Source organism: Hemicordylus capensis, chromosome 13 (assembly GCF_027244095.1).
Source record: "Hemicordylus capensis ecotype Gifberg chromosome 13, rHemCap1.1.pri, whole genome shotgun sequence".
Lineage (NCBI taxonomy): Eukaryota > Metazoa > Chordata > Lepidosauria > Squamata > Cordylidae > Hemicordylus > Hemicordylus capensis.
In genome coordinates, this window is record NC_069669.1 from 13,844,103 (window position 1) to 13,867,937 (window position 23,835).

The window sequence follows — 23,835 nt, forward strand, 5'->3', positions numbered from 1 at the left end:
ACAGGGCAGGATCCGTGGGGCTTGGGCTGACATGGTGCGTGATGGGTGGTAAAATGAACATGCCGTGCCCTTCCAGCTGATGAATGCACAGACGCAACTCTTGCTGGCGGGGGGATTCCCTGAACGTGCCCTTGAGCCCTGTTTCCCCCAAGGATGGATTCTTTGCTTTCTTCGGTTAACGTCATTTACTCCACACTTGCCCCTGAAAGACTAATTCAAGATAAGAATGCAGGGGGCCAAAGTCGGTGGCAGAAATGGAGGAGAGTCTAAGAAGGGGGAGAAAATTGAGAAGAGCACAGGGTCAGTTGGCTTCTGTAGATATTTTGGAAGAGTTTGGGCTAGATTTTTTTCAACAAGGCCATTTTTTATCCCCCAACCATGGGGTATTTTCCCCCCCTTCATTTCCCCCCCTTGGCTTTGTTTTCATATTCAAAGCATATTGGTTTTGGTTTGGTTTCCTAATGAGGGGAAAACCAGGGCTAGCATCTTGGTGGTAACAGAACCATTTATGTACAGTATTTATCGTATTTACAGACTGACTAACACACGTGTCCCTAGGCGTAGTAAGGTAAAAGGTGGAGTTGTGCTGTTGAGTCGGTGTTGACTCCTGGCGATGACAGAGCCCTGTGGTTGTCTTGGGTAGAATACAGGAGGGGTTGACCATTGCCTCCCCCTGCACAGTATGAGATGATGCCTTTCAGCACCTTCCTATATCGCTGCTGCGCAATATAGGTGGGAAACATACCAGCGGGGATTTGAACCAGCAACCTCTTGCTCCCTAGGCAAGTTACTTCCCCGCTGCGCGATTAGGTGGCTACCTAAGTGTTGTACGTGGATTAGAAATACAACGAACATAAAAACCCCTGCTCACTTGGCAAAGAGGCGCCTTTTAATGTGGTGATTCTCTTTATTGAGCAGGGGTGAGCAACTGGCCCTATCCAGCCCCAGCACAGCATCCCTCCAGTGACCGTTGCTGGTGTCTATCTGAGGTTTCTTTTTAGATTGTGAGCCCTTTGGGGACAGGGAGGCATCTTATGTATTTGTTATTTCTCTGTGTCTACTTCCCTGAGCCGTTTTTGGAAGGGCGGTATAGAAATCGAATGAACAAACAAACAAACAGACGGAATAAAAACCATTAAAACTGTTCTACGGAACAAAAACAGCCATTGGAACAGTGGGCAGCTCTTAAGTATGGTAGTAAATGGAACCTATGTCCCCAGGTGCAGTGTGCCTCAGAATCCCACCGGGTCTCTTCATCAGAGAGAGAACCTACGGACAGCCCCGCTGGATCAGGCCCAAGAAGGCCCAGCGTCCAATTTCACTCAATGGCCCACCAAATGCAGGCATGCCTTCTCTCCTGCTGTGGCTGCCCTGAACCTCGATGCTTGATGGGCTGAGAGGAGATGCCAGTCAGAGGTTCCTTTGGAGATGCTCAGTGGGAGTGTGCTCAGGGTCCTGCTAATAACCAGCTGGAGGCTGGGAAGGAAGACTGGCGCTCTTCCCTGCATGTGGCACGGCTTCTCCACACAGCCTGAAGAGCCGCGGGGCTTCTGGAACTGGCCTGTTTGGCAACTTCGCCTGGCACACCGGACTCACCTGTGTTTGGCTTGCTTGGCCGCAGGTTGCTTGCTTGGCATCTGCAACAGCAGGATGTCGCTGAGGTGGAGGGCTGGTCTTGTGGCAGCAGGCCTGAATGGCCCCCCTTGCTAAGCAGGGTCCACCCTGGCTTGCATTTGGATGGGAGACCACACGGGTGAGCACTGGAGGATATTCCTCTTAGGGGATGGGGCCGCTCTGCCTGCTTGCATGTAGGAGGCTCAAGTTCCCCACAACCTGGCATCTCCAAGATAGGGCTGAGAGAGACTCCTGCCTGCCACCTTGGAGAAGCCGCTGCCAGTCTGTGCGGACAATACTGAGCTAGATGGACCAAGGGTCTGACTCAGTATGTGGCAGTATGTTCCTATGAGCTGGGAGGCTTCGGTCGCATCCGGGCCGGTGTCCCAAGGCGCTCTTTCCGTTGCAGCGGGAGCGCTCGGGCCTCGTGGCTTACTTCCTTCCCTCAATCAGTATAATATTGCTCCAGAGGGGCCCTGCTGAACGCTGGCCATGTTGGACGCTCCCCCTGTCCCTTTGGCACGGGCGTGTAAACAGCTTGGTTTTGCAGAATCCTTCAGGGTTCCTTTTAGCTGTCAAAACAATTTGTGCTGCGCCGTTGTTCGGAAACCGCACAAAACAATGCATGTCCCAGGCCCTTAATATGAAGAAGCTGAAGGCAAAACACAAACAGCCCCGGTCCCCTAGAAGCTGATGTTTCTCCCCTCCGTTCCCCTAAAGAGGCCACACCTGGATATCATTGTATATGTATGTGATTGTCATATTTTAAAAAAAATGGAAAAGAATATGGTTCACTGCCATGAGCCTGAACCTTAGAGCCTCTCAGGTAGGATATGAGAGGAGAGCTGATTTATGGAGAGGAGAGCTGGTCCTGTGGTAGTAAGCATGAATTGTCCCCTTTGCTAAGCAGGGTCTGCCCTGGTTTGCATTTGGATGGGAGACTAAAGGTGATCACTGTACGATATGCCTCTGAGGGGATGGGGCCAGTGTTCCCTCTAACAGGGATTCCCAGATATTGTTGATTACAACTCTCTTAATCCCCAACCAAAGGAATTGCAGCTGGGGATTCTGGGAATTGTAGTCAACAACATCTGGGACGCCCTGTTAGAGGGAACACTGGATGGGTTAGGCCGCAGGCCTGCTCAACTTAGGCCCTCCAGCTGTTTTTGGACTACAATTCCCAGAATCCCCAGCCACACTGGCCAATAGCCAGGGATCATGGGAGTTGTGGGCCAACATCTGCAGGAGGGCCGAAGTTGAGCAAGCCTGGGTTAGGGTCTGGGAAAAGGACCTGACTACTTGCATGCATAAGGTCCCAGGTTCACTGCATCTCCAGATAAGGCTGAGAGAGACTCCTGCCTGCAACCTTGGAGAAGCTGCTGCCAGTCTGGGTAGACATAGGAACGTAGGAAGCTGACATATACCGAGTCAGACTATTGGTCCATCTAGCTCAGTATTGTCTACCCAGACTGGCAGCGGCTTCTCCAAGGTTGCAGGCAGGAGTCTCTCTTAGCTCTGTCTTGGAGATGCTGCCAAGGAGGGAACTTGGAGCCTTCTGCTCTCCCCAGAGCGGCTCCATCCCCTGAAGGGAATCTCTTACAGTGCTCACACATCTAGTCATTCATATGCAGGCAGACCCTGCTTAGCTAAGGGGACAAGTCATGTTTGCTACCACAAGACCAGCTATCCTGTCCTAAAACGATCCTGCCCAGCCAAAGCATTTTATTACTGAAGAGCATGTAATCTGGAAGGCGCCCTAGATAGAACCTGGGACCTTCTGCATGCAAAGCAGATGCTCTACCACTGAGCTAGAGACCCATCCCCAATACAGTACTGAGCTAGAAGGACCACCGGTCTGACTTGGTAGAAGGCACCTTCCTATGTTCCTGTGGGATGGGTCAGAAGGTCTAGGAGAAGAGACGGATTGGGAAGTCCCATTTACGTGGGCGCCTGGTCGCTACGTTCCACTGGGACCCCACACAGCGGATGAACCCGAAGGACGCCAGCTGGTGCCCTCACCAAGACTGAAAGGCACTGCCCTGCCCATGTCCTCTGGTTTGAAGGACCTTCTCATGGACCTCCAGCCGCTGCCAAGGCCCCCCAGCACCCTTGGAGCACGTGCCTGCACAACTGGGCAAGGCCCCTTTCAAAAACCAAAGCTTGCTCTTGGAAGGGGTGTGGTCAAGTCACCCAGCCTGAGCCGCAGGCCACAAAACACACCCATTCACTAAGAGAGACTGCTAGAGCATCTTCTCCTCTTGTTGCCCTATCCAGCTCAGCCTCCTCATGATCATCTCTGTCCGTGGTCCTGACCTGTTGCCCTGGGAGCTGTCCAAGGTCTGGAGCGTCCCTGGACCTTGCCTGGCAGAGACCAGAGATTGCTAGGAGGGTTATATGCCCTGTGTGACAAGGGCTCCAAATTTATAAAGCAACCCAAAGTAGACACCTGCCACAGCGGTTTCCCAGGAGGATACTATGCTGGGCTGAACAGAGGTAGTTGATCCCCTCATGCAAAATATATAAGATCCCCCACTTGAAGAAAAACACCTCTTTGCCCAGTTACCAGTTCCTCCTGTTCCCCTTCAATTAATGTAAATTATTTTAAATAGGATGAGATTAATTGGGGGGGGGATTAATTTACAGTTGGAGGAGAGCTGGTCTTGTGGTAGCATGCATGAATTGTCCCCTTTGCTAAGCAGGGTCCACCCTGGTTTGCATTTGAATGGGAGACATGTCTGAGCACTGTAAGATATTCCCCTGAGGGGATGGGGACATTCTGCAAAGAGCACCTGCCTGCTTGCATGCAGAAGGTTCCAAGATCCCTCCCTGGCATCTCCAAGATGGGGCTGAGCGAGACTCCTGCTTGAAATCTTGGCAAAGCTGCTGCCAGTTTGTGTAGACAATACTGAGCTAGATGGACCAATGGTCTGACTCAGTATATGGCAGCTTCTTATTTCCCTAATGTATGTACAAACCCATTTCATTGCTCTTAATGAAGTTTTTCATTATCAAATGTAATTGGATATTTCTCCTGAGGAAGGGCCTTTAAATTTTATTTGAAGTGACATTTATTGACGGGTCTGCAATGTTTTAATTGAAATGCAACCCAACCTATCTGCCACTCATGTTAATGGCATTCCTTTAGCATCCTTCGGAAATCCTTGGAAGATTTTACTCACTAGTAACCCCACCCCCATTCACTGTGAGGTTTGCTTTAGGGAAACATTTGCTGGCAACTCCACGAATTATCCATTTCTGCTCTGGAACATGAATCCCAGTTGCTCAGATGGTGGTTTTGCTCTATAACTGGTGACACCAAAGAACTTGGATGAAAACGACGGCTGGGTTGGGATGACCTCCAAGCCTTCCAGTTTTCCCATATTCGGTCCTGTCTTTGATTAAAAGCTAATCAAGAATCCACTTTTCATTCCACCCGAGTAAAATTGCTTCCCCAACCTTTGGCCCAGATACGATCGCATTTTATCCAGCAGATGCCAAGCAGTTAAGCCTGCCCTGCCGAGCTTACTTCCCTGGAAGCAAGTCCCCCTGAAGTCCGTGGGGCTTACTCCTGAGGAGACATGCATTGCATCAGGCTGTACCGATTATTTCACATCAACTTCCTCTTCTATACCCATCTGTTTTTTACTGCTGCTCAGATAGGATTCCTTTCAATGCTCCTATTCGATATGATTTACCTAAATACTTAATCTGACACCAGCTAGGAAGAGAAAAATTGTGCATTTATGGGGAAATTTTCATTGGGGTGGGGAATTCTACAGGCCAGAATTTTTAATTTGGAGGAGGACTGAGATTCTTCCCCTGTAGTTGCTTTTTCAGTGGGGCTTCACTAGACTTCATTTATGGAGTGATGTTCAGGTGCTAGTCTTGACACTGCAGATACTGGTAGGTCCTCAAGGGGCTCCTCCAAATTGGACGACTAGGGCAGAACTGTTCTCCTGGGTGGCGATGGAGGTTCTAATCTGGGTGCCCCCAGATTCCCTGGTGTGGGGAGTTCCAGCAGCTCAGGGTCACCTGAAGTGTGGGTCATAGGTTCTTCTTACCCGGCCTCATCCCCAATACCAGAGAAAGAGCCTTTTTGGTAGTGGCACCACAGCTGGTGCCAAATGTTTGTGAGCGTTTTTTGTTCAAAAGCAGTATATGCTTGCTTGCTTATTTATTTAGAATATTTATATGCTATCCAAACCTGCATCTTAGTATACAACAAAAGCAACACAGATCAAACAAAACCAAAAATGATTGCAACGTTAAAATCATTTAAAACAACATGAAAACGATTAAGACTGTAAATCGAATTAAAAGCCTGGGTGAAGCAATGTGTCTTCAGTGCTTTTTAAAAAGTTGCCAGAGATGGGAAGGCTCTTATTTCAACATCCATATTCTAAATGGATGCCGGAATGCCCTCCTCACTGAAGTCCCATTGGCGTCCTCCTCGTCTCTTCCTCCTTCACAAAAGCCTTTTAGTTCTTTTTACTGGCTCAGTTGGGTCTTCGTTGATTCTCTTCTCGCTTGCTGCTTTTACTGTAGTTCTTTATTTGCTTGTTGAATTGTGTTTCACAGATTGTAAATCTATATATAATAAATGAATAAGGCCAACCTGCCTTCTGTTCCTTGGACACACAAATATATGATGCTATGTTTGGAATGGTCTTTTCTGCACAAGAATGCCTATCTCAGACTTCATCCCCGTGGTTGAAACATTGGAGGGATGGCGCCGATTAGCGATGAAAAGGCTGAGCTGGGGCATGGTGAGTACTGGGTTCAAATCTTGCCCCGGCTATGAGCTCCTGAGCTCATCTTGCCTGGCCTCAGGCAGCGTCCAGGCCTTTGCCGTGCTTCTTAAATGAGGGCTTTGTTAATCTGGATTGTTAATCTGAGATTTGAACTATGGCTGTTGATCCCAGAGGAATGCCTGTCGGTCACTAGAGATCAGGGGGAACCTCCGGGTTCATTTACAGGGCACTGAGATCCCAACTTTTGCTTTACCGGATATTTAATTCACATTAAATACCAGATATTCACATTCACATCACATATCTGGTGAATATTCACCAGATATTCACATCAGGGGAGGCTCGTCTGTGGCTACCTTCATGTCGCCTGGTGGCCACCCAGGGACGGGCCTTCTCTGTTGTCGCCCCGAGACTTTGGAACACGCTTCCCATGGGAATAAGAGTCTCCCCATCTCTAGCAGCTTTTAAAAAGTGTCTAAAGACTTCTCTTTTTACCCAGGCCTTTTAGCTTTTTAACTTTTTAAATTTTGGATTATTTATTGATTTGTTTTAAGCTGTTTTTAATATTTAATTGATTTTAATATTTTGTTTTTATTTGTTGTGAACCGCCCTGAGACCTTGGGTTAGGGCAGTATAAACATGCACTCAATCAATCAATCAATCAATCAATTTGATTTTGTGAACCAGCCCAGTGCCTGGGGTCGAACTGGCCCAGTTAGCCTTTGGAACAACTGCTGCGGAACAAAAGTGACTCATCCTAACAAGCCGGGTGGGGGGGCACCCAAGGAGGCAGCTGGAGGGCTTCCTCTCTCACACACAGAGCTCTACCTGATGAATGGCAAGCCTGCAGGCCGCATGGCTCTTGGGCAGGTCGTGAGAGAGAGAGGAGCAGCCCAGATCCTCAGAAGGATTAAAACCCGGCCGCTTAACCCCCGACTGCTTTCCTCAGAAGGGTCAAAAGGACCCTCCCTCCCTGGATGGGACTTGCCCTGGACATCCGTGGAAAGATTCCACTTGCGTCACGGGATGGCCTGAGCACCCTCTCGGGTTGGGGCGGCTGAGTGATGCGCGGCCTCCTCCCGCAACCGTCCTCGACAAGGTTTCCATCTGCTTTTTATGGGTCTCCTCTCTTCATGTTTCGACGCCTTTGGTGTGGCTCCGTCCCAAGTACTGGTACGTTTCTGGCATGGGGAGAAGGGAGGGGCGGCTGTTGGTGAACCCGGCCCGAGATGGGAACCTGATACCCAAGTGCTGAGTTTGGGTTAAGAGCCATACTTTTGACGGGGCAATAAATTCCCTTCACGTCTTGTTTTTTGAAGGCGAGAGCCTACTTCCCCCGGGGTTTTTTTTCCCCCTTAAAAAAAAAACCCAACTCCTATAAATTCCTGGAACTGACTTGGCAGCACTGCTACAGGGTTCACCTCACTTGGTAAGATAATATATATAGTATGTGCTTGTAAAGGTCCGGGAGGGTGCCCCTCTGCCCACGGCTTTCCACAGCCTGTCACTGGCTTAAATTACTCCTCAGGACTCCTTTGCTGTTCCACATGCAGAGCAGCAGAGAGGTTTTCAGGGTTTTCCTTTCCCAGAAGCCCCCGTCTGCTGCCTCAAGCAGCTTTCTGCTGCTGCTGCTCCCCACGGAGCCCCTTGCTCAACACCTCGGAGGCCGCCTCCTTCCCCTAGACGGCTTGGGACCATCTCTTCCCACATCGCCCTGCCTATTCACCGAGGCCCTTTTACAAGACCTGTCAGAATCAGGGTTGGCGGAAATGACGCCGGACCTTGACCCAAGAGAAGCCACTTTCTGCCCTAGGGATTCAGCTCACCCTCTTTCAAGGGGGTGGGCCTGTAGTCCCTGCTGTGTCTGAAGAAGGTCCCAGGTTCGATCCCTGGCAGCATCTCCGAGATGAGGCTGAGAGAGATTCCTGCCTGCAACCTTGGAGAAGCCGCTGCCAGTCTGGGTAGACACTCCTGAGCTAGATGGGCCAAGGGTCTGACTCAGTATATGGCAGCTTCCTACGTTGCATGACGGAATCCGTTGGAGAGGAGAGCTGGTCTTGTGGCAGCAAGCATGACTTGTCCCCTTAGCTAAGCTGGGTCCACCCTGGTTGCAGATGAATGGGAGACTTGATGTGTGAGCACTGTAAGAGATTTCCCTGAGGGGATGGAGAGCAAGAGCAGAAGGTTTCAAGTTCCCTCCCTGGCAGCATCTCAAGATAGCGCTGAGAGAGATTCCTGCCTGCAACCTTGGAGATGCCGCTGCCGGTCTGGATAGACAATACTGAGCTAGATGGACCAATGTTCTGACTCACTGTGAGGCAAGTTTCTATGTTCCACTTGTGATCTGCTTACCACCATCTCCTAAATCAGGGCTGCTCAACTTTATCCCTCCTGCAGATGTTGGCCTATGTTATGTTACATTACGTTACGTTACGTTAACTCCCATAATCCCTGGCTATTGGCCACTGTGGCTGGGGATTATGGGAGTTGTAGAGCACAGTGAAAAAATGGGACTATGACTAAATGTCAAGAAGACTAAACTAATGACAACGGGCACAGCAACCAGGCTCAGAACTGATAATGAAGACACTGAAGTGGTGGATAGCGTCTGCCTTTTAGGATCGACCATCAACAGGAAAGGATCTAGCAGTCAAGAAATACGCCACAGACCAGCACTTGGTAGGGTTGCAATGAAGGCAAGGATATTTAGATGCTGTGACGTGTCTACACCTACAAAGACTAGAATTGTCTGGACCATGGTTTTTCCCGTGACACTCTATGGATGCAAAAGCTGGACTTTGAAGAAGCAAGATAGAAAAAGTATTGACGCTTTTGAACTTTGGTGCTGGAGAAGACTTTTGAGGAGACCATGGACAGTCAGGAAAACAAACCAGTGGATCCTAGAACAAATCAATCCAAGATTTTCACTCAAGGCACAAATGACCAGGCTCAAACTCTCCTACTTCTGACACATTATGCAAAGACCCAGTTCCCTTGAGAAGTCCATAATGCTGGGGAAAGTTGAAGGAGAGAGAAGAAGAGGACGACCAGCAGCAAGGTGGATGGACTCAATGACAACAGCAATGAAGGCACCACTGAAAGACCTAAGAGGTCAAGTTGGAGACAGATCATCCTGGAGAGAATCTATCTATGCCATCCCTAAGAGTCGACACCAACTTGACGGCAATCAGTCAATCAATCAAGTCCAAAAACAGCCAGCGGGGGGCGAAGTTTAGCAGGCCTGTCCTAAATACGGTTTTACAGGGCGGGCGGGCCTTTGACCTGTCCTCTCTGGAATTTTTTTCCTCCCCCTGTGTGTGTGTTTTTGTGGAGGGCTTGTTCTTATTTTAATTTGATTGTTGTATTTTTCTGTTGTGTGTTTCAATTGTTTTTCAATTCTATGACGTTAGCCTTTTTGAGCGCTCCATTTTGGAAGGGAAAGAAGTTTTTAAACATCACAATGAATAAATCAATAAAAGGCAGGACTATCTTTAAGATCAGCCATAAGAACATGCTTTTAAAGCAGGGGCCCAAAGCCAAGACGCAGCTCAAGGGCTTAGCAGAGCTAATGTCTTTTCAAACTATTAAAAAAGATTCCCTGGGAATCTAGCCTTGGCACTGCAAAACTCGTGTGGACAGAGGAGAATGCTCCTCTCTTGCTTGCAAGTCTTGAACTCGGAATCACCCCAGTGAAAGTGATTGGCTGTAGGTTCAGAATGGATGGAAGGCAATACTATTTTAAGCAATGTGCAATTAGCATGTGGGACTCACTGTCACAGGATGGAGAGATGGTCACGAATTGAGACAACTTTTTAAAAGGGTTAGATAAATCAATGGAGGGTAGGTTTACCTGTGGCTTTCAGCCATGATAGTTAGATGGAACTTCTAGCATCAGAAGCAGTATACCTCTGAGTACAAGATTTTGGGAGCAAGAAACAGGGAGAAATTGCTGGATGCTTCTAGCCTGGGTCCTCTTGCCTCACTTCTTTTGGTCGGTGATCTCCTGAAGCTTCCGAGAATTCCAGAATGTCCTGCCAGAGTTGCCAAGCTGGCATTATCTGTTCTGCAAAGGTTAATTGTTTTCCTATGTGCAAAGTGATAATCCACATGCCGTCAGAAGTGGAAGGGAAAATTAAACCAAGAAGGAGGGATGGAATCTTGCATTTAATGAAGGTGATCTCAAACCTGCCCCCTCCCCCCCGAGATGCAGGCTTGGTGCCAGGAGGGGGGGGGGTGCATGCAGAGTATTCAGCTTTGTTTATTATTTATTTTTTCTCTGCGTTGCTTGAAAAGCGGCATCTGCCGTATTTGCGCGAATGGAAGAGGACTCTGAATTCAAGACGACCCCCTTATAAAGCAGAGGTTAAAGACAAGTTATAGCTCCATTTACTCGAAAAGCACAGGACTCTGAATTTAAGATGACCTCCTGATTTCTAAATCCACCTAATGCCGCAGCAGGGAAAGTAACTTGCCTAGGAAGAAAGAGGTTACCGGTTTGACTCCCCGCTGGTATGTTTCCCAGACTATGGGAGACGCCTATATCGGGCAGCAGTGATACAGGAAGAGGCTGAAAGGCATCATCTCATGCTGCGTGGGAGGAGGCAATGGTCAACCCCTCCTGTATTCTACCCAAGACAACCACAGGGCTCTGTGGGCGCCACGAGTCGACACCGACTCGACGACACAACCTTTCCTTTCTTTTCCTGATTTCTAATATTAAAAAAACTTGGGGAGAAACTAGTCTTAGATTCAAGTAATACAGTATATATTTGTCATTGTTGTGGCCAAAGCTTCACACAAGCCCAAGAAACCATTCGTCAGGGAGCTGCACTTCAGGTCGAGGGGGGCCACCAGAGCCCCCCCGGGCCTTACGGTGACGAACGCTGATGAATTCAGTAGTGCCGGGAGGCCATGGGACCCTGGGGGATCGGATCCTGCAATTCAGGGCTTCTTAACCTTGGGCCCCAGATGTCGCCGGAGTACAACTCCCATCATCCTCAGCCCCAAGGGCCATGTCTGGGGATGATGGGAGTTGTAGTCCAACAACAGCAGGGGGCCCACGGTTCAGAAACCCCGCCGCAATTCCGCTGCGACCCACGGACTAGCCGCCCGCCACAGCCTGTGTGCCGGCCCACGATCCGAGTGGCGGCTCAAGCGTCTGCGGGACGGACGTCCTCTCCAACAGAGCCCACGTGCCACTGTCAGCCCTAGAACCAAGCCTTGTAGGCGCCGATCAAAAGCGTCTGGGGATACCTCCCCGTCTTCCGGCATCGGGGCTTGCTGACCAGGCCGGGGGAGAGAAATATAAGGAATAATTGTTTGGGGGGGCTTAAGGAGCAGGGAAACGACTTCTTTCTCCCCCCCCCTCCACAAATCCGGCGAGAGCCATGAATCCACAGTATTTCATCTCACACTTCATAAAACCCCAGCCATAATCCATAAAACTGACATTATTAGATTAGAAAAAGAGCCTCCGCGCCTCCTTCCCGCCCCTCGCTCATTAGACATTCTGTAGTTTTATACCCTTACCGTGCCTACCCAATTACCGTGATTAATGCGGTGTCTTAATAAAAAGAAATCCTTCGTGACGCAGGGCCGTGACGGCGGGGCCAGGCGGGGGCGGGCGAGAGGGGGTCGTGTTGAGGGCCGAACATGATCCCGGGCTTGCCCGCCTGACTGGCAAGCAGTTCTTAATGCCAGGGTCCGATCCTGAAGGGGGCTCTGCAGGAGGAAAGATGTGGGAAGAGTCCTTGGGGCACACCGGCATCATATGTCGCCTTCGCCGCAAAGGTCGGGATCGCTCTTCTCTCCTCCAGCCATAATCCCGGGCCATCAGGGCAGGCTCAGTGAATAGAGCCAGATCCTGCCACTTGGGCCCATTCCTGACCTCGGCATATTCAATGGAAAGCTTGAAAGAGACCTTCTCTTCTGGGTGACAGAGCATCTTTTTTGCATGCAGAAGTTCCCGGGTTCAGTCCCCAGCAGCGTCTCCACGTAGTGCTGGGAAAGACCCGTCGCTGCTGCCTGAAACCTCGGAGAGCTGCTGCCAGTCAGTGTGCGCCATGTTGCGTCAAGTAGACAAGGGATCTGACTCAGTAAAAGGCAGCTCTCCTATATATTTTATACTGAACGTGTGGAGGTCAAGGGCTGGGCCACCAGACAATCCCACCCACCCCTTCATGTACAATCCTGGAGGAAAGTGTTTTCCCACTCAGCAGACACAGTGATAAACATTCCTGTTGAGCAACCAAGTGACCAGCCAGGAGGACAGTGGAACAGCTTGCCACATGCAGTGGTGGCCATGTGGACATTTTCGAGCAGAGCAAAAACGGCCATCTGCCGGGGATACTTGTAGCAGGTCCCAGCACTGAGAGGAAAGTGAATCCCCCGCAAGGCCCCTTCTAACTCTCAGGCCCTGAGATCCTCTGACAGCTGCAGCATGTACAATCCATAAGGGTCTTCCGCCTCAGAATAGCATGTTTATCTTCCAGACCCTTTAATTTATTTTTTTCCATTGTAAACCGCCCAGAGACACAAGCTTTGGACGGTATAGAAATATTTTAAATTGATAAATACAATAAAATGAAATTTGCTTCATATCTTTTCTTATCTGCACTGCATCCCCCAACCTCAGAGGCCATGGTGGCTGGGGATGATGGGAGTTGTAGTCCAATAACAGCTGGGGAGCAATGTTTGAAAAGCCCTGGATGAACCCCCTGGAAAGCTATGCCTGATTGGAAAAGGTGCAAAAGAGGGCAACCCAGATGATCAGGGGCCTGGAGCACCTTCCTTATGAGGCTAGGCTACAACACCTGGGGCTCTTTACCTTGGAAAAGAGGCGACTAAGGGGAGATGTGATCGAGGTGTATAAAATTATGCATGGAGTGGAGAGGGTGGACAGAGAGAAATGTTTCTCTCTCACACACAACACTAGAACCAGGGGTCACCCCATGAAACTGAAAGTTGGGAAATCTAGGACCGACAAGAGGAAGGGCTTTTTCACACAGCACATAATTAATCTCTGGAATTCCTTGCCATGGGATGTGGTGATGGCCACCAGCTTGGATGGCTTGAAAAGGGGCTGAGACAGATTCGTGGAGGACAGGTCTATCAGTGGCTACTAGTCTGGTTGGTGTGGGCCACCTCCAGCCTCAGAAGCATGATGCTTCTCAATCCCAATTGCAGGGGAGCAACAGCAGGAGAGAGGGCATGCACAGACCTCTTGCCTGTGGGCTCCCCAGAGGCATCTGGTGGGCCACTGTGTGAAACAGGATGCTGGACTAGATGGGCCTGATCCAACTGGGCTGTCCTTATGTCCTTTTCGGGATGAATAAAATAAGTTGGAAGATTCGGGATGAATAAAATTTCGGGATTCGGGATGAATAAAATAAGTTGGAAGCGTTTTGTCCAGTTTCTAATTCCACTCTCACATCAAAAGCCAGATATGTCTTATTCCTGAATCCTGCAATTTCTTCCTCTCCTCCACCCCCTCTTCTTTCCTTTTTCTTTTTGCGACAGCTGGTAGAAATAAGAGTCTTGTGCTTTTGGCTTCCATGCAACACGGGGAGGGGAATCATTACCCCCACACACACCGCCCCCCAAAAAGGAAAGGCGAATGGACCACCCAGCGCTGCATGTAAAGCAATCAAGCGATCCTGTGTCGAAGTGGCAAACCAGAGAATTGTTTCCTTAAAATTGCCTCCATATTATAAAGGGAGGTGGGGTGTGTGGAATCAAATAAAAGGAGCAGGATTGCCTAACCAAGTAGCTAAGTGAGAAATGTTAATGAAGTGGGCTGCTTACTATCCGTGGGACTTTTAAGCTTACATTTAGTTTGGCTTGCTCGGGGTGTTCCTCCTTTGTAAGGCTTAAAAAACAAAGCCACAAATCCAAGTGAGCAACACAAGTGATCAGTCAATCCAAATATGTGTCGGGAATCCTGAGAACAGCAGAGTTTAACGTTCTTTAAAGTATGTTTTTCATCTTCGCATGTAAGGCTGTGATTCCCAGGGTGGGCGCCTCCAGATGTTGCTGAACTACAACTCCCATCATCCCCAGCTAGGCTGGGGATGCTGGGAGTTGTAGTTGGGCAACATCTGAAGGAACCCAGCTTGGGAACCACTCATGTATGGTGTCATGGGCTGTGGCTCTTCGACCAGGAGCCTCAGAGCCTAGAGAACTACTCTGGGCTGCATCTGCTCGGGCCTCAGGTGCCCAAGGCAACGGGAGTGCGTTCCTGCCCATGTGGTCACTGCAAAAGCAACCCCTCCCTTTAGAGATTTGGAGGCCTACCCCCACTTGTCTCTTTCCGCTCTTTAAGACTTTCTTCTTTAGGCAGGCATCCTGTAGGGTAGAGGCTCCAACCTTGAGTCCCCAGATGCTGTTGGACTACAGCACCTATCAGTCCCGGCCACAGTGGCCTCAAGATCAGGGTGATGGGGTTTGTAGTCCCAACAATGTACTGGGACATATGGTTGGATACCACTGCTGTAGGGGGTCCGGAGGTTAGATTTTATCGTTGTTGATTGATCCTGCTAGGGCATTCTTTTCCTCTGTTTTGATGGTATGTTGTATTAAAGTTGCTGGCTTTTAAATGTATTCTAACAAGTTGGTTGGCTGAATGAATGAATGAATAGCTTTATTACCATCATAGATCAGACATAGACACAACCAATTATACAGGCATTCGGATAAGAGACCTATCCTGCAGTACACCCACAAAGTAAACATTTTATGGCGGGATCTGGGGAGGAGAAATTGTTGGCAGAGCTCAACAGCGGCCGCACAAAATTTAGCCAACGTGTGTGTGATGGAAGCTGTCTTATCTGCAAGAAGTGCGACATAAAATTCATCGTTTCAGCCGGGGTGGGTCAGTGGGTTGGTTGGGAAACGGTGCAAACGTTTGAAAACATAGAAACCACCGCGCCCTCTCTCCCCGCCCCCAGCGCCCTCACAGACCTCGGCCCTCCTCTTCTGCCTTCCTAGGTGCTCCTGGTCATCAGCGGGAACCTCAGCTTCCTCAACTGGCTGACCATCGTGCCCAGCATAGCCTGTTTTGATGATGCCGCCTTGGGATTCCTTTTCAGCTCCAAAGGAAGAGGTGCAAAGAGCCGTGTACTGGAAATACAAGCCAAAGAGGCCGAGGGGAAAGGCGCACCTTTGCCATACAGTAAGTCATTCGGTTCTGTCTCGTGGGAATAGCACTTCCAGGGTTTCCTCTTGAGGACTGGAAACATGAACTTTAATAAAATAATAAAAGGAACTTTCAAGACTTTCCAGAACTCTGTAGTTGCTGATGTGCAGATTCCTGGGACCAGCAACAGACTCCTGTTCTACAACTTGCCTTGGTTATCCCCCCTCCCCAGATGAATCAAAATTGTGTAATGGGACCCCTTGAGGCAATCAATAGATGTGCCTGGGAAATGGAGGCCTGGGAAAAGGAGGCACGAGACATCCCAGCCTGTGTTCATCTTTTTACATCAACTGGATTCCTTTCTTTTTTTCTTTTGTTTTTGTATGACATCCTGCATCCAGGCCTTGTGAAATGCATGCCCACTTTCACAAACGCACCCAGGGGCCTAGATCTGAATCAAATGTTGCTCCCAGAATATTCCCAGACTAAACAGTTTATCAGAACATCGGAGAGGCTTCAAACAAACATCATTCCCCTGCAGAGATAGGAGAAGAGCTACTCGTGCTGGCCTTGAATGCTTGGAGAAAAAAAAATTGGCAAGACATTGTAAGGGTGGGCTTTGCTTATTTGTCTCACCCTTGATAACTTTGGGTCCCATGCAAAACCACGGCTGTATTCCAAGTCTTAAAAGCAGGCTACAGCTCTCCGAGTCATTTACATACACCTGGAGAAAGCTGAAATAATGCATTCCCTTCCAAAAGGGAGGCAGAAAAGAAAGAAGGGTTTGGGGAGAGATGATGAGGCAGAGGAGGATTCAGGAAACCTCAAACTGAGCCGTATTGTGCTTTAAAACTCATTTCCTGTGTCCCTTTCCATCTAGTCCCTATGCTCTGACAATTTCTTAAACTTTAGCAGTTGCAATGTTGGTAATCATTCCGTAGCACCCCAGCAGCTCAGCCAGTAGCCCATTCTGTGCCTTTAATTTGATACTTCATCTCACTACAGCCATAAGAAGTGTCCTAAGAGATTATTCAGAGTTGACTTTGACACTGCAAATAGATGTATGGTTTTTAGGTGTGTGTTTCATTCTTTTGATTGGATTCAGTTTTCCGGGTTTAGCCCTCAAAATGAAATCCAGGCGATCCAATCCTGTGCCAGGTTTTCTGGCGTCAGGGATCGAACCAACCGTATTTACGGCCGTAGATCAATTTTTGAAGTGCTTTTGGGTGCTGATAAAGAAATAGACCGGAATATCTAGAATTTGCTAAGTTCTTGAATGTAGGATTTCTCTCAGTGCCACCTTCATTGTCTGGAGGAAAATCCCGGGGGAGGAAGTGAGGAAAAACAGACAGTTCGAATGCAAGCCATGACTTTTCTCTCAAATAGGACCTATTCTTAACCTTGCATTTTTAACATTCTTCTCTTTAGCCCCTTCTCAGACTATTTAGAGAAAAGCAGATTTACAGAAAGATATGGCATGACCCATTGGCCAGGACCTGCAGCGTTGGAGGGTGGTTTTATTTTTATTTCTCTCTCTCTCTCTCTCGAAAATGTGTGTTTTCTCATTGAGCTGGGAACGAACGCAGGTCAGCCCACAAACTGTCCCTCGAAAGGTGACAGGAGCAAACTGAACTCTCTGACCCACTGAGTTGCTGAGCTGTAAGAAGTTGTTGGGGGCTAAATAGCACCTTCCTTGTGCAGGGCATGGTGTCAACTAAAACTTTTCCCTCTAAACTTTTCTCTCTAAAAGGAATTCCCCGATGTTGTTGACTACAACTCTCAGAATCCCCAAGCAAAAGCCATTGCAGCTGGGGATTCTGGGAGTTGTAGTCCACAACATCTGGGAATCCTTCATAGAGGGAACGCTGGTGTCAACTCCAGCTGGGTGCAGAGCATTTGACTTGGAATGGGGAACCTGTTCCCTCTGCCAATGGGACTCCCACTCTGAAAGCAATATGCGTAAAGGGAGAAGAGTACCTGCCCCATAAGAAGCTTGTAGTGCAAATTTCAACAGTAGGAGGAAGGCAAGGTGAGGCTAACAAAGTCATAGAGGGGAGGGAAGAGGGGGACATTTGGGGCTCTCTTGCACTGAGTCAGGCTTTTGGACCAACTCGCCTAGCCCTGATGTCAGAGTGGGGGATAAGGAGGAAAGTGGGGCTGGGAGGCACCACCAACCCAGGCACTTGGGGACCCCATGCTATTAGGAACCCCCATGCCAGATGAACTAGCCAGCATCTGCTCATGGCCGTTCAGCATCTGTTCATGGCCCCACCACTAACAGAGATCCCACTGGTGGTGCTTAGAGACAGTGCCTTTTCGGTTGTGGCCCCTCAGTGTTGGAACGCCATCCCTGAAGAGCTTTGCCATGCTCCCTCCCTCAGTGTTTTTTTTTTTTTTTAAAAAAAACACAATTGAAGACACCTTGTTTTTAGAGAAGCTTTTAAATGTTTATCTGCTGTTTATATATGGTAGGTGCTTTTTTGTTTTTGTTTTTTCACCAAAAACGTTTAATTTGAAACTTTCAGAAAATGTCATTTTAAATGTGGTTTTAGCTTGGTCTCTTAACTTGTTTAATTTTATTATTATTATTATTTTACTTTATATTGTATCTATTTTATTAAGGTTGGGAGCATCCCCGAGCAGTAGTGTACTTGAGGGGTAGGTTATAAATATTTTAAATAAATAAATAAACCAGGAGGCAGGGGGAGTCAGTACCCTTGCTGAGATCCAAGGACACAGCTTTGCCAGCATCCTCCAATTTTTCTCTGACTCAGAGGAGTCTTCTGAGGACCTCCCACAGTCAGTACTCCACATTTGGATTACTGTGTTCAGTTCTGGTCACCGTATCTTAAGAAGGACATCGTAGAGCTGGCAAAGGTACAGAAGAGGGCAACCCAGATGATCAGGGGCCTGGAGCATCTTTGTTATGAGGCTAGGCTACAGCATCTGGGGCTCTTTACCTTAGAAAAGAGGTGACTAAGGGGAGACATGGTTGAGGTGTATCAAATTATGCATGGAGTGGAGAGGGTGGACAGAAATAGGTTTTCCTCCCTCTCTCACAGCACTAGAACCAGGGGATCATCCCATGAAACTGAAGGTTGGGAAATTTAGGACCGAGAAGAGCAAGTACTTTTCCACACCGTGCATAATTAATCTATGGAATTCTCTCCCATGGGATGTGGTGATGGCCACTAGCTTGGATGGCTTTAAAAAGGGCTTAGACAGATTCATGGTGGACTACTACTAACCTGGTGGCTACTAGTCTGGTTGGTGTGGGCCACCTCCAGCATCAGAGGCACGATGCCTCTAAATGCCTGTTGCAGGGGAGCAACCGCAGGCAACCCTCACCTCTTGCCTGGGGGCTTCCCAGGAGCATTGGTTGGGCCACCGCATGAAGCAGGATGCTGGACTAGACAGGCCTTGAGCCTGATCCAGCAGGCCTGTCCTTATGTTCCTATGATGGACCGCCCCGCCCCCCACTGCCTCCCATTGCCTTTGGAGTAGGTGCCAGCAAAATCGGGGAAGGCTTCGTTAAAGACTAACCGTTGCTCCTGGGAAGGACTGGGCCAAGACACCTTGCTTAAGCAGCAGACTACAAAACCCAGCAGTTTGCCAAAAGACGCTGCAGGAGCAAGTTCCCCTTTGGGTGTAATGCCTAGCTCTGACGTCGGGTGGCCGGCTCTGTCCGTGGTCCTGACCTGTTGCCCTGGGAACTGTCCACGGCCTGGGGCATCCCTGAGCCTTGTCTTGGAAGAGGCCATGGCCACGTCTGGAGCAGGAGAGCCAGGTGCTGAACCCGGGACTGGTTGTTTCTTTTATTTATTTACTTATCAAATTTGTAGACCACCCCAAACTTCTGTCTCTGGTCAGCTGACAACAATATATCGCCTTTTCCTCCTATAGGCGAGAATGGAATCCCAGCAATTAACAAGGGCCACTTGTAATTCCAGCTTAGAAAACGAGTGTCCCCGTGGGTGTAGCTGGAGGGAAGGCACATACATTGCAGAGAACACTTCCAGGTGCAATTTGCCTCTGTATGCATTGATGTCTTGTTTCTCCCTGATCTGCCTGACTGAGGGCCAGGTCGGTTGGTGTCAGGAAAAGATAATTTTGGTTTCCCTTCACTGTAGCCATGTCTGCAAGGACAATGCTCTCCCCATAGGAATGAGGGTCAAACTAGGCAATGCACAGGAACCACTTTAGCTGCTTTTATTATTATCTATCTATCTATCCATCTATCTCTCTATTTCTCTAAGGTGTACCTGTCACTAATCTCATGTGTGGCAGCTCTCGTGAGAGTTCACGAGCAAGCTGCCGGCAGGGGGAGAGGAAAGCTGTGGCAACGGCGGACAGGCTTGCAGGCAAGGGGGGAAGAAAAGGGGGGGGAGAAAACAGTGGTGGGGGCGGGCAGGCCGACGGGGCGGGGGGAAGCAGGTTGGCGGCAGGCGAGGGGATAAAACGGTGGGGGCGGACGGAGGAAGAAAACGGCAGTGGCTGGTGAAAGAAAGTGGAGCGGGCGGGGAATTAGAATGGCGTTCTAATTCCTGAGAACAGAGTGGAAACTGAGAGGGAGGGGGAAGGAGGGGGGAGAACTGGAGGCACAGATGATGTGCACCCGGCCCAGCTAGTTGTTGTTATTTTATTATTAAAATATTTCTCCACTGCCCCTTCAGTGCAGGACTGCTCAGTGCGGCTTACCACGTTAATACATTTTATTGTTTATTTCTTTATTTACTTATTTATTTCTTTATTTGTCATATTTTTATGCCGCCTGATATGTACATCTCTAGATGGTGCACAAATTTAAAATATTTAAAAGTCATCACAGATTAAAACATATGACACAATAAAAACAATAGCATAAAACAGTTATTAAAACAAATTATTAAAATTATTAAAAAATTTAAACGGAGACAATATAGGATTAAAAAAAAGTAAGGTTAAACGAGTGGAAAGACCAGGCTAAAACCACAGCTAAAATGACAAGTTTTAAAACAGAAATCAAAAGTTATCAATAAAAAGCTGAACACTAAGAAACTTACCAGATAAAAGCAGAGGATACGACACTAAAAAGCCGAAGTAAAAAGATGCATCTTCAGCTGTTTCTTAGAAACACTGAGGGAGGCAGCATGGCGAAGCTCTTCCATTTCTGTTTCAATGCAATGATGTTTCTGATTTTAAATAGGCCAACTCCACAGAACCTTCTAAGCCAGAGGTTCCCAAGCTGATGTTGGACTACCGCTCCCAGCATTCACCGCCACAATGGCCTTGGATGATGGGAGTTGTAGTCCACCACCATCTGGCAACCCAAGCTTGGGAGCCTCTGTTTGGAGCATCTCTTTCGAGATCAGCATGGCTTATCTTTCTGGTTTGTTTCTGCTTCAACTTCGCCCTTTCTGCAGGCTGCTATATCCGCAAAGTGGCGAACGTCTCTTTTGGGATCCTCATTGCCTACCTCAGCACCCCAGTGGTGGTCAACTTGCTTAGCTCCCAACAAGTCATGAACACGTCCTTCAACCCTCTCCGGATCGTCAACACCTACGGGGCCTTTGGAAGGTACAATCTCTTTGGCCCTCGGAGCCTCACTTTTGGCTTCCTCAACCATTCGATTTCCCAGCCGCTCTTCTAGGGGTGCATTTTTAAATTCCAGTAGTTGGGAGAGACATTTTGGGAGGGCAAGTTGTAAAATGGGCTCTCTTTTTTTGTTGACTTAAATGGAAATAGTTGCAGGATCTGGCTTTTCCTGGGGCAGAATTTGATGCGTTTTTAAAGGACAGTGTAGGGAAACCCCCAAGGTGAAGACGATCCTTCATGTCAGAGCTTTTCCCGCCTGGGTCTTGCAGGGGGCACCCTGTCGGGCAGGGGAAGAAGTAGATATCGATCTGCCCACCTGGAGGCATTCATGCTGGCCCCGGCAAGGAGATGTTGCCTCGCTATCAACAGACAGTGTAGCTTTGCAGGAGCCGGAGCGGCTCTCGCGAGATCTCAAGGCGAGATCTCACAAGACTCCCCCAGCTGTCAGGAGCTATATCAGGGAGGACTGACCAATGGCGAGCAGTAATCCCTGTAACAGAGATCTCCAGATGTTGTTTACAACCCCGAGCAATTCCAGCCGCAGTGGCCTCTGGCTGAGGACTCTGGGAGTTGTAGTCAACATCGTCTGGGACACACAGGGGGGACGCGAGGCCAGTCTAGGAGGAGGGCTTGGTGGGAAAGGAGCCCTGGGAGTCTGACCGAGCCTTGGGGGTCACAACGCGTAGGCAAGGCTGGCGAATGGAACAAGCCCTGCCTGTAAGCCTCAGAAGCCCCCCTGGCCACCTGAAAACTCTGAGGCCACCCCAACCTCCTTTGGCAGCAGAGGGCCATCCCGAGAGCCTGACGGATGGAGCAATCACATCCCCAGCCGTAATGCCCAAGCAATCGGCAACAGTGGAGGGGGGGGAATCCAACTCAAAAGAGCCTCCCCCAGCAAACCTAATGACCCATATCTTCAACTCCCCAAATGCGTTTTTCTCCTTCTACCACGCTACCAAAAAAAGAGGTGTCTTTCCTCTCCCCTAAAAGCCCTTCAAGTGAAGAGTTTCTCCTCCAGCCTGTCCCCTGGCTGTCAGGGCAACCCTTTTATCTCCTTCCCAGCAAGCTGGAACTGCTTTTGGCCTCTGCTCTAAAAGGGACATTTCCCCCATGTGCATTCGGGTCCCCGCACTGCTGCAAATCCGCAGCCTGTATCCCGCCATGCACGAAGGGACTCTGCCCCTCACACCTATTCTCGCACCTCTCAGATTATCTTGGCTTTTTCAGAGCTGGTGTGTGTGTGTGTGTGTTTTCCCCTTGGGTTGTTGATTCTCTCCCTCCCCCAGCCTCGCCTCTTTTTAGAGTCGCCGTTTTTTGCTTCGACAGTTACCAGACCCCTTCGAGCATATGACGAAACGCAGCTATAATACATTTGTAATTCCACCCTATGTAAACCAATAAAAAGAGGATTGCAGCTCATAATGAATATATGATTATGTGAAGGTTGACATATTTTGAATAGCACAGTAGGAACATACATTTTATTAGTAATTTGGTGTCCCGGATTTACAGTGTGTTTCTAAAAGTCGGGCAGCTGGCCACCACTCGTAACTCAGACCACCGCACAAGAGGGCGTCTTGGCTGGAGACTCTGGGAAGTTGCTGAAATGTAGTTAGCAATGACGGCCCGATGAGCTGTAAGCATCCCGTGCTGGACGGGAACCTGTTCTCTTACCCCAGCAGAATTTGGTCTAATGTGAGTTCTGAAAGACTTGGTTGGATCAGAACAGATGTCTTGACTTGGATGCCAAAACTGTTGTTGGACTACAACTCCCATCCTTCCCAGCGCTGGCGGCCAGTAGTCAGGGATGATGGCAGTGTTCCCTGTAAATGAGATTCCCAGACATTGTTGACTACAACTCCCAGCTTTCCCAGCTGCAGTGGCCTTTGGCTGGGGACTATGGGAATTGTGGTCAACAATGTCTGGGAATCCCTCTTACAAGGAACACTGGATGGTGGGGATTGTAGTTCAAGAACAGCCGGAGGGTTGAAGTTGTGCAGTCTCGATCTTGTCCTCCATCCTGTTTCCAACAGTGGACAACTGGATGCCTCTGGGTAGCTCATCAGAGAATGCCTCCTTCTTCGGCATGGTCCCCACAACTTATTAAAGTCATCTGGAAAGGTCCCCCTCCAGTTAGCACTGACTCCTTTGCTAGTAACTTGGAGTCTGGCCTCCGTGCGCTTTGGAACGCGCATGGGCTCAGTGGCCTGCTGGCCCTTAATTCTAAGAGCACACCCATCCCTCTGAGACATGACTTTACTTCACTACTGGCCCTTGGGGTCCTAGCAAAAAACAAAGGAGATCTTGCAAGCTTGATATCTTCCCAGTCCTGGCCATCTGTGTGTCTCTGGGAAGCCCACAAGCATGACACAAAGGAAGTAGCCTCTCTGCTTGCCGTCCCTTGGCAACATGCTCTGAGGTTTGTTCCTTGGGTCTGTTTGCAGTCCACGTATACTACTCCCTCTCCTCATTTTCTATCTTTTCGTCGTCGTCCTCCTCCTCCTCCTCCTTTTCTTCCTTCTATTCTTCTCTTCCTCCTTCTCCTTCTTTATATACCACTCTTCGACCAAAGTTCTCAAAGAGCTTTACACAGAGGAATAAATAATACATAAATAAGATGGCTCCCTGTCCCCAAAGGGCTCACAATCTAAAAAGAAACATAAGGCAGATATGAGCAACAGCCACTGAAGGGATGCTGTGCTGTTATTGGATAGGACCAGTTGTACTCCCCCTGCTAAATATAAGAGAATTGCCACTTTTAAA

The 23,835-nt window shown here is 48.9% G+C and overlaps 1 protein-coding gene across 9 annotated transcripts in view; it reads left to right on the forward strand.

Moving 5' to 3' along the window:
* Positions 1 to 23,835, forward strand: part of LMF1 (lipase maturation factor 1) — a 317,423-nt gene that overhangs the window by 115,858 nt on the left and 177,730 nt on the right. For all 9 annotated transcript variants that reach the window (XR_008311949.1, XR_008311948.1, XR_008311945.1 and 6 more), the window contains 2 exons: positions 15,351 to 15,534; positions 20,901 to 21,054. Coding sequence is in view for 4 of the 9 variants with exons in the window: in XM_053275923.1 (XP_053131898.1) it covers positions 15,351 to 15,534; positions 20,901 to 21,054 (338 nt within the window). In the remaining 5 variants the exon portion in view is untranslated. The remainder of the gene's footprint in view (positions 1 to 15,350; positions 15,535 to 20,900; positions 21,055 to 23,835) is intronic.